The 12067-nt window shown below is 39.5% G+C and overlaps 1 protein-coding gene across 1 annotated transcript; it reads left to right on the forward strand.

Annotated features, from left to right (window-relative positions):
- Positions 1–4826: 4826 nt before the first annotated feature.
- Positions 4827–10951, forward strand: LOC122830648. The gene is made up of 5 exons (XM_044116170.1): positions 4827–4961; positions 7607–7712; positions 8547–8711; positions 10525–10656; positions 10743–10951. The coding sequence occupies exons 2-5, from the start codon at positions 7607–7609 to the stop codon at positions 10838–10840; spliced, it is 501 nt and encodes a 166-aa protein (XP_043972105.1). The 5' UTR covers positions 4827–4961; the 3' UTR covers positions 10841–10951.
- Positions 10952–12067: the final 1116 nt, after the last annotated feature.

The following is a 12067-nucleotide window of genomic DNA, read 5'->3' on the forward strand; positions in this document are numbered from 1 at the left end:
TTACAAGTAAACCAATATTAATATAAGTATTTTACTTTGAATCTTATCCAATTACTCACAATATTTAGATTTCTTTCTTTAAAACTTTCATGCTAAGTAATAGTCTGAACTATTTTTATAAATCTGCAGGCTGGAAACTTACTTCCTCTTTTTCCAGGAAACTGCTTTTCCTGTTTCATGACTCTCTCTGTCTTGACTATGATTTCTTATGATTAAATAGAAAAAAGTAGAATTAAAGCAAAGTTTGCAGGAGACAGAAACAACACACACAACCAAATTGATTTTATTGACATTTAAGTCTAATGTTGGGTCTAGATTTAACTTGAGTAATTAATTTTAAAGATAACTTTATTTATTTTTACTGTTAAACTAAAATCTCCAGCATGGGGAAGTGGGATGATCTCGGATTTTCTTGACAATTTACAACGGGAGAGGAATTAACGGTTTGCTGCAGACGCATTCTCGTGACAGTCTGGGTTCCTACGGTCTCTCTGGATTTCCTTTAGCAGAGGGAGATCAGTAGTTACAATGATGGACATAAGTGAGACAAGACTTAGAGAAGTGCAGTTTGAGAGGACTACCATCAGGACTTCCTTCCTACAGAAAAACTGAACTGAATTAATCAAAACAGAGTGTGTTCATCACAGCAATGACTAAACAATACAAAGGCGTCTAGTTACGCTTGATACATCCAGAACACACCAGCTTAGTTACCAAGAATTAGGCTAAGACTGCATTCACACCAGCCGCTTTAATCAAACTATTTCATTTGCCTAGAAGGTCTGGGTCACTTGAGGATGTGTAATCAAACTCTGATGTGAACGTGATCTGGTCCACTTACAAATCTCAGACTGGGCTCATTTGGAATAAACTCTGGTGCTGTTCAAATAAACATGTGAAAGCCAAGCAGACTGAAGACCACTTCAAAAGGAGGAAGCGGACTATAGCGTAGAGGATGCTGGGTAAAAACAACCAAAAAACCCATAAACAAACAGAAAAAATGACTCGTGGTCTTTTACTAAAATAAAAAAGAAGCCCTACAACAAAACACAACAATACTCCAGGTTTGTTTTCATTTTGTGTCTTCTTCAGAGGTTTTTGTGCCGTTTCCTTCAGCAGTTCTTGGTGCAGCGGCCCCACAGCTGAGTGGGGTGAGACGGGCACAGGTTGCTCAAAGGTTTTGGATTGTTTGATCCAGTGCAGCTTGAAAGCAAACTGCAACAACTGAAAATGTAACAAATTTTGCAAGTTTGGTTCTCAATCAAACTGAGTCTACTGGACTATCAGGTGTGAAAACATCCTAAACCTGACAGTGGTCTAGATGTCAGATGGGAAATACATGTGAGTAGGCTGAATGTGTTCTGTCGTCGGGCGGGTTGAGGAGACGGGTTACTGTGTGGGTGTGTGGCATTTGGACCCAGATCAACGCCAAGCTCATTAGCACTTTTCGATCTCCAGTTCTGCTGTTTTACCGTTAAAAAACAGACGATGGGTGTGGGATGAACACAATAAGGAAGAGAGTTGATGGATGAAAAACGTTTCCTCTAGAGAGATGGAGGAACACCTCCCTGTTAAAAGGGATGGAGCTGGGTGGGGTGCTGGAGGTCAAAGAGGGGTAAAGACCCCCCCAGGATCCACAGCACAAAGTGTGTTTGGGAGATATATGCACTGTCACGGTGCTCAGCTAATTTCCATAAATAAATGAGGGACGCGTGCCCTACTGGGTCAGGCGTTGAGCTGGCAGCTGCTGTCTTGTTTGACAGATGCCTTTGTTGGATGTCGTGGAGGAAGCAGCTCTCTGTCTGGAGAGACAAATAGAAACTCTTTGCTTTGATTTACTCTGGCGCTTCATTTCTTGTGCTGCAGGTTGTTTCAGTTGCTTTGTATCAAATGATTTTCCAGGATGGAAAACTGAAGTCTGACCTGTTTGGCAGCTTTTTTTATGACTCTGACTGTCGACTGCTTTCTAAAATTGGAGCCGTCACTGACGTTAGGTATAACATCAGTGCAAAACAAAAAATCTGGCATTGACCTCCAATATAGACAGATCATCAAATCCTGAAATGAAAAGGCAACTCTTCAGAAAAATGGTTGTGTTCATTGAATATTTGTGCAACTTGACAGTTGGTAGTCATAAATCCAAGTATGAGAACCTCCTTTGAAGATATGTTCAGAGTCTTTCTAATAAAACGTTGGTGCTTGTTGCAAATCCTCTGAATACCTGCAGTAAGGAGGTTGAAGAGTTCAAAAATGTTAATGCCCCAAAGGGCTTTGTTTCAACTCCAACTGAAAAGGTTTTTACTTTTACTTTCCTTCTATGTTAAATCCACCAGCTTGTTTCTTTGTCTTTACTATTTATGTAGTGCTGCCATCAAGTGGACGTCTGTGTTATTACTTACTAAAGAAATCCATGCATTCTATATTTTATTATGCATTCTTATTATCTGGTCCATCTTTGATTTGTTCCGACTTAGAGATCCCCTGTAGTTGATAGAATTATCTATTTCATATTCTTTTTTGTTTACTATTAGCAATGTTCTCTAGGTTGTTTATCTAGTTAGTTTGATAATTGGTTATGTGTGTGTCTCTAGTTGTTTTATATTCTTTTTTTTAATCTGTAGGTTATTTTTTTTTTAGAAAGACAAAGACAAAACAGATGGCACAAGGCTACTGTTTTATTAAATTCCAATCTGAAGATACTGAAGATAGTTATGAAAAGTGCATCCACAAGGGAGGAAATCCCATTTCATTACTGGGGGGGACCACAGACAGGGAAATTTGTGAAAAACTTTTTTTTTTATGGGCAGGGGGGGCAATATTTACAGTGAAATGTAATGTAAAATGTGGTTTAAAAAGTTTTTAATGTGTTCAAGCTGCAAGACCAAAAATGATTAGTAAGTGATAATGCTCAAACATGTTTTTCTCAGTAAGCAAACTATTGAGACCCATAAAAGTCAAACTAAAATTTTAACGTTGTTTAGATACAGGTTTGGTTCAATGTCACAGATGTAATATCTAAGCAATTGCTTAACTCACATGTGTGACTAATACAAATACATATAGTGAGGAGAAACCTTTATCCAGTGTATAATTTGGAACCTAGTGGTATCAATTTTTTATATACTGAAATGTAAAATCTGGCCAGAACTAACCATAAGGAAAAAGAAAACTTCTTTAGTTGACTATCTCTGCAGCCCCAGAGGGCCCAGTTTCTCATGTAGGCAGCAGGAAGCAGAGGCCTCTCCACATCCTGTTTGGACATGTGGACCTCCAGGCTGCCGTCTCCAGGGAGGAGCATGTTTACATGTTTGGCTTACAAAGATACTCAACACAACAGCTGTGTTTACCTCCATTAAATGAACTATTAAGATGTGAGGTGATCCGCCTCTCCGGAAGTAGCCTTCTGGTTAACAGTAGCACATCGGTTACCACGGTGATCAGTTCTATAACGAAACCCCAAGGTTTAAGTTTTCATTGTCGAATCGAGTCACCCAGAAAACATTTGTACGTGGGTTCATTCATCTTCTGTATCTGCTTTTCCTTGCAGGGTAAGGAGGGTGTGGTGTTGCCTGTCCCCAGTGGTCACTGGGTGAGAGGTAGACATGGACTGGTCACCAGTCCATCAGGGCAGCACAAAGACACACAGGACAATCACCCACACATTTATAGCTAAGGACTCAGAGAGACTAATTAACCAGCCGTCATGTTAGGAAGGAAGCTGGAGTACCTGTTAAAAACACAAAACACACACAGGAAGAATATGTGAAAAGACCGCAGACTGGGATTCAAACCCAAGACCTTCTTCTCCGTGGCAACAGTGCTACCAATGCAGCATAAATCTGACACGACCCTCTTCATCTACTTCATCCTCTGCTATGCTACAGCTGGTTCACCACAACATAGCCCACCACAAGTGCTTGTGCTAGTTAGCATAGCCACCAATGACAGCACATGAACGGTTTTCCTGTAAATTATTAGGACATTTAGCAGCACATGCATGAGTTCATTGAGAGCACTAAGCCCCTCCTCCTGGCTCTGACTGGTTGTTTTTGACCAGGAGTGGTTTATTTCTGCAGTAGATTCACAGGGAGGGAGCTTAATTTCTTGCTGATTATCTGTCTCACTCATATTATGCTGTCATGATATGGAGACAGTTTTAACAAATATGTTTTAAGGAAAACACATTTTCGTGGAAGTTTCCTACTGGATATTTAATTGTTAAATTGATCTCCAAACTCACTCTGGTTGTGCTTTAACCTGAGTTTGCTGCAGATGCAGGATTCATGTAAACCTGTCAAACTTGGTTAGTTATGTAATACATTTGGAGTGCTGACCAGTGACCTCCTCCCTTAAACTCGCAAAATGACAGAAAATTAGCATTTTGTATATTTAAGCATTCAGTTTCTTCCTAAAGTTACTGGTCTTGTCAGTTGGACCAACAGAGGAGTATCTGAAAGTTAACATGTGCTGTTTTTGTCTTTTGTTGTCCTTATTTAACCTTTCCAGACCGACTGTTGCTGCTGACTCTTGGCTGCCATGCTGACATAAAGGCGGCTCAGTGCCAATCAGAACCTGCAGTCCCACTTCTTAACCCCACAAAGCTGCATCTGAAGGACTCCGGCCGCCCCATTGGCCTAGTTAAAACCTGGAAGGAGGCTGTATGTTGCCCTTGTCTTATTTGGACCTGAACCCCCTCTCTGCTTTTGCTAGTCCTCTCACACACTCGTCTCGATTATTTGTCCGACTCTGATCTCTCTCCCCTCCTCTAAGTTCTGTCCCTCTCCCTGCCCCCCTCCCTTCTCTCTCTCTCTTCCCCTCTTTCTCTCTTTTCCTTTGTCGCCCGCCCACCAGTTGATTCCAGCTCAGTGTCAAGAGGCGACAGGAGAGAAGGCCGAAGCAGACTTTTTTTCTCACAAAGCGTTGCTGCTTTTCCCGCTGCACCTTCCAGTCTCACCATCACCGTGAGTATCCGGCTTTGGTCGCTTTGGTCACCAACAAATGGAGAGTAGCTTAACGGGATAAAACCAGGAATAGACTCCCACCCACCACCACCACCACCCTTCAACACAGACCCAGTCTCTGTGTTGAATCCCCAAAGGATGGGGAGAGAGGCTGACGTGCAGCGAGGACAGGATCACAGATTGACCCGAGAGATTTCTAGAAGTGATTCAGTGTGAGAAGACTAAAGAGGAACTGAGTATGTAGAAAAAAAGTTACAAGATAAAAAATAACTTACGTCTCTCTGGTAGTTTGAGGAAATTATTTTCTGTCCTTGCAGAGATTAAACAGCCCAGTAGAAATGTAAACATAAAGGCTCGTTGGTAATCCAAACATTTAGATCTCTAATGTGTTTCAAGAAAGAGACCAGCTCTGAAAACTGTGAAGAACAAAGACTGAATGTCTCGAGTTAGTTTGAATTGTACATTTGAAACCAGCGTCTGGAAAATCTGGGAACCTTGAAACTGGACTTTTCTCCCTCTTGGATCAAATCACGGTTCAAATGAAACGCAGCAGATTTACAATAGATGCTCTTAGAATCCCACCTTGCAGCCGGAGTGTCCAGACACAGTTCACATGAAACACAGTTGGCTGGCTGTCTTTAGAGGTTGATGTAAACAGACGTGTTTTTATATTTTCACGTGTAAGATCTTCAACAAATTATGCTTTCTTGAAATGGAACATTTTAGGCGAAACACAAAGCATTTTCTTTTGTTAACCAGGTTTTTGCTTTCAATTGTTAAGAAGACCTCAAGCATTCGGTGAATTTTATTGGCCAGCGTGCCTCAGGCCATAAACACAGTTAAATCCAGTAAGTGTTCAAAGTGTGGGCGACCTACATCCAAAGCTAACCTTTCTTTTGGTGCTACTCTGTTATTAGCATTAGCATTTTGCATGTTTTGTTTATTGTAGGAAAAACTAAAAGAAATTCATAATCAATGTACTTTTGCATTTCTAATATATCTATGTAATTTTTGTGACCCTTGAGCACTATCAACTTGTATATTCTCACATTCTCAGTAAATGTGAATGTAAATGTAAAAATAAAAATTAGAAGACGTCACCCCAGATGTAAAGTCCCTGTAGCTCAGAGGATAAGCTTTAAAATACTTCTGTAAATAAATCACTGAAATACTTACTTAGCACCAAGATACATGAAAGATCTGCTGTTGTTTCAGCCTTCCAGGGGTTCTGATTCAAATCTAAAACAGAACAGAACCAAACATGGAGAAGCAACATTCATCTTCTATGCACCACAAACCTGGAACAAACTTCCAGAAAACTGGAAAACACCCAAAACCCTGAGTTCCTTTAAATCAAGCCCAAAAGCCTTCCTGTTTAGAGCCGACTTTTCTTAATGTCAACTGAAACATTGACTAACATATTTGATATTTTTTAATTTTATTTCATTTTGTTTTATTTGCTTGATGATTTGACAAAATCAGATGGTTTCATCATTTATTATGGTTTTTTTAACGGCCTTGTTGCTGAAACATGCATTGATGACTTGACTTGAAATAAACAGGAGATCCAATCATATTAACTCAATGTCATTAAAATCTCAGAAGACATTTAGCTGTGAGTTTGGGGTGAAGTTGAGAGCGAGAGCAGAGCCAGTGACGGCGGCGGCAGCATCTGGAGTGTCAAACGAGATGAGGCTGACAGACACAGATTTGTGTTAGCTAGCAGCACCTGGCGACCATCACTGCTGCTTCAAAGCAGCCCCTTGTTTAAAGAACCCACACTGATCAAACCTAAGATACCAAACATGGAGGCAAACATGACAAGGTGGGTTGTAGGCTGCAGCGTCATGTGTGATTAACAGCGAGAGCTGGACGGGTAAAGAAGAGATTTGGTTTCCTGCCAGGACACCTTTCTGAAGCTCTTAGTCAGATGGTTTGTGTCACTGTTGTAAATAACAATATGACGTAGCAAAGCTTTGATATTTAAAGAGAAACAGCAGCTAATCAAGTCTATGGAAGCATTAAGCATTGTAACACACGTGTAGAAAACTTTATAATCTGATGTCTCCGCCTGGGTTAACTCCATGTTGTGGTTACTGTTTTTCTGTTCTTGTTTCAGATGAAAAATCCAACTTTCTGCTCGTCACGTTGTTTCAGTTTAAAAATATCCATGTTCTAAAATATGAATAAATGAGAAGTGCTATTTTACAGTTGCTGTGAAATTTATTAACAACCGTGGTTAAGGTATTTTAAGTAAAATGAAGTCATACTTCTGTAAAATGTTGGTTATTTCAACAATAACCATGTATGTATGAAAAGAGGCAAACAGATTCATACCATGTCCAAGGAAGGAAGGAAGGAAGGATAGAAGGAAGGAAAAATAGACAGAAGGAGTACTATTAAAGTCAGAAAACAGGCTCTGCCAAAGTGTTAACATTTATGGTCTTTGGAATGAATTATATTTTTCCTTTGCTTCAACTTACATTTACAATTCAGGAGAACTCAGAGTGTGACGACCAATTTGGAGCTTAAGCAGCTTGTATTTCTATCGTTAGTCATGGAAACAAATTCTGTCCCCGGATTTCTAGTAAATGACCGTTTTGAGCAGCAGATGGGATAAAAACCTTCACTTGTGTGTTTTGAAGATGCTGCGCTTGACCTCGTCTCGCCTGGGAAGTCTTCTGGCCAGACGTCCCACAGCAGCCCTGACCTCCAGCAGCAAGGGGAGGCCGGCGAGCCAGCAGAGCCATGGTACAAATATTACTCATATTAATAATCTGAAAAAAACTTTGATTTGTTTTTGCCATTTTTTCTGTCATAGACTGGCAAGGTTTCTCGCGCTGAACTCAATTTTGGAGCAAAATGTGAAGTTGTTGTAAATGATTCCTGTTTCTTTTCTTTGTTGACATTCAGTGGTAAGAATTTAATATGACTAGAATTCATATAATCTCTAAATAACACATGGCATATGGAGAAAGTTCCTAATTCTCACTGTGCATTAACAATCAACTCATTGTCTTTTCATGAGATTAGTTCATGGGTTTTTTTTGTTTTTGTTTGTTTGTTTGTTTTGGGGGGGCAGACCAAAAAAAATCTCAATATTTATCAAAGAAACTATACTGAGATCTAATAAAACCCATACTGATTCCCTCCCTGTTCCATGTTTTTAATCAACAAATTTCTGTTACAGTACAAAAAGGGTTTGCAGCTTCTTTATTAAATGGCTCCCTGTCAGCATGGAAAAAAAATTGGTTCCAGAAATGCGTCTTGTTAAGGAATTATTATTACCGATGTTTTTATTTGTACTCCAATAGAAACAAAATCCAAACATCAGAACTTGCGTGATGTGACAGTTATTATACTGCTTAGTTCCTAGACATGAATAGGCGCCCCCTTGTGGTGATACCTACTCATGTCTAGGAACTAAGCAGTAAAATAACTGTTACAGTGTGTGTGTCGAATCAGCAGATGGCACTGTTGCACCATCTTGAAAACATCGCGTTCTTTAGATGACTGTGAAAACAATAATAAAAACAACAATAACAATAATAATAACCATATCTTCTTGTTTTGCCGTCCTTCCAGGGGTGTCAGAGGCAGAGGACATGTCTCGGCCGACATACTACGAGCGCGTGGACATGCCTCTGCCTGACAAGCCCTATAAGGACGTGCTGAGCGAAGCTGAAGAGAAGCTGAAGCAGAAGGAGAAAGGACCCTGGAGTCAGCTGACCAAGGAGGAGAAGGTCGCCTGTAAGTCCCCGCCCCCTTTTTAATCTGAAAGGTTAGAATTTTCATCATCTGCTCCAAATGAGCCAGCGGGTTATTAATATCAGTAACACCAGTCAGATGAAACCTCTCCCGTTGAGCATGTGGAAGCTGACATCAGTGAGCAATATGAAGGTTGTTCAGGCTTCATTTCCTTTGTTCATATTTATAAATCATCATTTGTCACATGTTTTAAATGTTTTGAAAATAAACTCAAACTGATGCTGATCATGACTCAGACAGTTTATACTTGGACGTGTCACAATAATAAATCATTCAGGGAAAATTTTGACAGGGGACCTGAAATTAGTAAAAGAAAAAAAAAGAAAAGAAAATAGAAAATAGAAACCGTTACATCAGATGGTAAAACCTACATTTCCAGCGCCGTGTTGTGAATGTAAACCAACTTTCCTTCAAAGAAGAACACACAGGCCGGCTCAGAAACACTAAAATATGAAGAAATGTACCAAACTCAAGAGATTTACACAGATTTGTAAATCAACCCTCTGATTGCTTCTCTTTCTTCAGGTATTCATTAGTTCACACAGTCAGATATCTCTATCACATGTGACCACATTAACACATTCAGTGTTTCATTGTGGTTTCATGTGACAGACCAACCCAAAGTGGCTTGAAATAGTGACAGTTTTTTAAAGTTCTGCAGATTTCAGCCCAAGGCTTCTTTCCAAGCAGTTCATACTCGGTCAGGTTGGCTGGAGAGTATCTGTGAACCTTTATTTTTTCCACAGACTCAGTTTGGACTTTGACTGGGCCATTCTAAACACATCCACCACATTGGTTAAACCATTCCATGTGTTGGTAGATTTGTAGTTGTGCCTTTGTAGTGGATCAGTTCTCCATTGAATAGTTTGAGTTTGAGATATTGTTTTGGAATGGGGAAAGCTTTTATTGTATTGTTTATTATTTATTGTGATAAATGTCTTAATGTTGTCACAGTAAATTCCACTTAACGATGTTTACAAAACCCCAAAACTGTCCGTATTGGTTGGTTATTTTTTGTTTTTTACAATTTTTCTCCACAGATTGTTTAATAAAGGTGTCTCAATAAATATGGATACATTTGAAAATGTGATCGAATGCAGTCACTGTGGGTAGCTGAGCAATGAAAATCACACTTCTTTATGTGAACAGTGTCCTAAAAAAACAAATGGAAATGTTGTTCAAGAGCAATATTTGTGTTGTGGGGCTTTAATTGATGTGTCATGGAGTCAGTTAACTACAAATAAAGTCATAAAAAGTTCTTTTCATCACCTTAAGCTTTATTACTAGAGTAATAATGATACTATTGCAATACTGTTACTATTGTAAGAGAATCGTTAAGGTCCTTCTGCTTTCCACAGATGCATAGTTGCAATATCACACAATATTGTGATAAAACTGTAAGTTTAGACCAAAACTCTGCTTTAAACTTCTTCGCCATGTTCTCCCTGGCCCGTCTGCTCTGCTGCTCAGTCCTGGTGGTCCTCTTTGTTCTCTAACGCTGTCTAACGAAACACATGTTTAGGTTTCGTTTCAATACGCACCACTTTGTTCTGGTCAATCGCATAAAATCACAGCTCAGTACCTTCAAAGTTTTAGTTGTAACGAGACAAAATGTGGAAAAGTTCAACGGATGCAAACGCTTCTGAAATAATCGTTTTATAAAACACCAAATTTCATTTTTGGTTTTCAAACTTGTCCCCTTTTGGGGTTTTATGTTGTCTTTTTTTTTTTTCTTTTTTTTTTTTCAATCTTGAATGTCGAAGTTGAAAGCAGACTCCTCTCTGCTTCCCTCCAGTGTACCGTCTCAAGTTCTCCCAGAGCTACGCTGAGATGAAGGCTCCCACAGGAGAGTGGAAGACTGTGTTGGGTGGAATGTTCTTCTTCCTGGGCTTCACGGGTCTGGTGGTCTGGTGGCAGAGGATTTACGGTAAAAAAAAAAAAAAAAAAAAAAGGTTTTCACTTTCTTAACAGTGAAAGGAGAGACCTGGGGTTTTAAGCTGTTGTTTCCTCCAGTCTACCCCCCCAGCCCCAGGACGCTGGACGATGACTGGAAGGCCATGCAGATCCAGAGAATGCTGGATATGAGGATCAACCCTGTGCAGTGGAAGTGAGACGGGGGGCCACAGAGGCTCCTTCACAGCTACTGAAGGCTTCTGGCACTACTACTGCTGTAACCGTCCACATGTAATCACAGATTAATAATAAAACTTTATGACAACTCAGTTTAGCTTGTTTTGATTAGGGAGCAGAACCAAACCTCTGAAGAGCATCTTATGAAATTGTCTTTCCTGCAGCACTGAACTAAAACGTAGCTTTTATATCAACAAGTTTTTTGTTTGATAGTTTTATCAAATAGAAAATTCACATTTTGCACATTTTTATATTTCCACTTGGCTTTCTACTGCTTCTAAAAACAGCCAAACCATTGAAAAGAACAAGCAAACAAAACAAAAAACACTCAGATGCTTTTAGGTAAAACCTTAAAGTTTGGTTGTTTTTTTTGTTTTTTTTGGTGTCTGGAAAATGAAAACCTCCCAAATGTGACGTCACAAATCAGCAACCCCAGCGAAGTCCAGCCTGTTTCCCAGCATCCCAAGCGCCACTGCAGCACATTTGGTCAGCTGGATTTATTGCTTACGTAGTAACTAAAAGAAAGGCAGCTGAAAAAGAAAAAAGTGTTTTGTTGTTGACTTATCATCCAAAAACCACTTGTGTTTTTATTGGTTGTGCAGGAGGCTCCACATCTCCAGCACAACACATGGGAGGGAGAGACCAGCAGCAGCTTATTCTGATTTAAAGTGACAGAGGCCCTAAAACAGTTTGGAAGGAGCTCAAAATAGGCAGAACTGAGCAGACTCAAATCTCATTATCTAAGAATGATTTGTGCAAAAAATGTGATGAACATGTTTTGTATCACCCATAGACATATCCCTGTTCAAGGAGGTTCACAGGTCACCTTACAGGCTGAGTGGTGTATTACGTTTGCAGAAATGTCAACACTGAGTCAGAAATCAACGGCCATGTGATGGAAAAGTCTAATTTCACAGGAAATCTAGTTATGAAACATACTAGGAGTGTTATTTGATTGCTTACAGTCTTGATACATGATGCGTGCACTCCTGATCGAGACCTGATAAAATGATGTAATAGAATAAAAGGAAAGAGATGGAAAGAAATTTTTAAAAATGATTTAATGATTCAAAAATGACCCCAGCAATGAGTAACTGATCAGCAACATTTTGCTGAGATTTCATCTCCACATTTTACTAGTTGATATAAATCCAACTGTGGTTTACTTCTTGTTTTAATCTAAATTTTATTACATCAGCAAAGACGGA

The sequence above is a fragment of the Gambusia affinis genome, linkage group LG01, assembly GCF_019740435.1.
Source record: "Gambusia affinis linkage group LG01, SWU_Gaff_1.0, whole genome shotgun sequence".
NCBI lineage: Eukaryota > Metazoa > Chordata > Actinopteri > Cyprinodontiformes > Poeciliidae > Gambusia > Gambusia affinis.

Coding starts and splice junctions, on each gene's coding strand:
- LOC122830648 (XM_044116170.1), top strand. CDS start 7,607: ATGCTGCGCTTGACCTCGTCTCGCCTGGGAAGTCTTCTGGCCAGACGT. Junction 7,713..8,546: donor GGCGAGCCAGCAGAGCCATG/GTACAAATATTA, acceptor CCGTCCTTCCAG/GGGTGTCAGAGGCAGAGGAC. Junction 8,712..10,524: donor CAAGGAGGAGAAGGTCGCCT/GTAAGTCCCCGC, acceptor GCTTCCCTCCAG/TGTACCGTCTCAAGTTCTCC.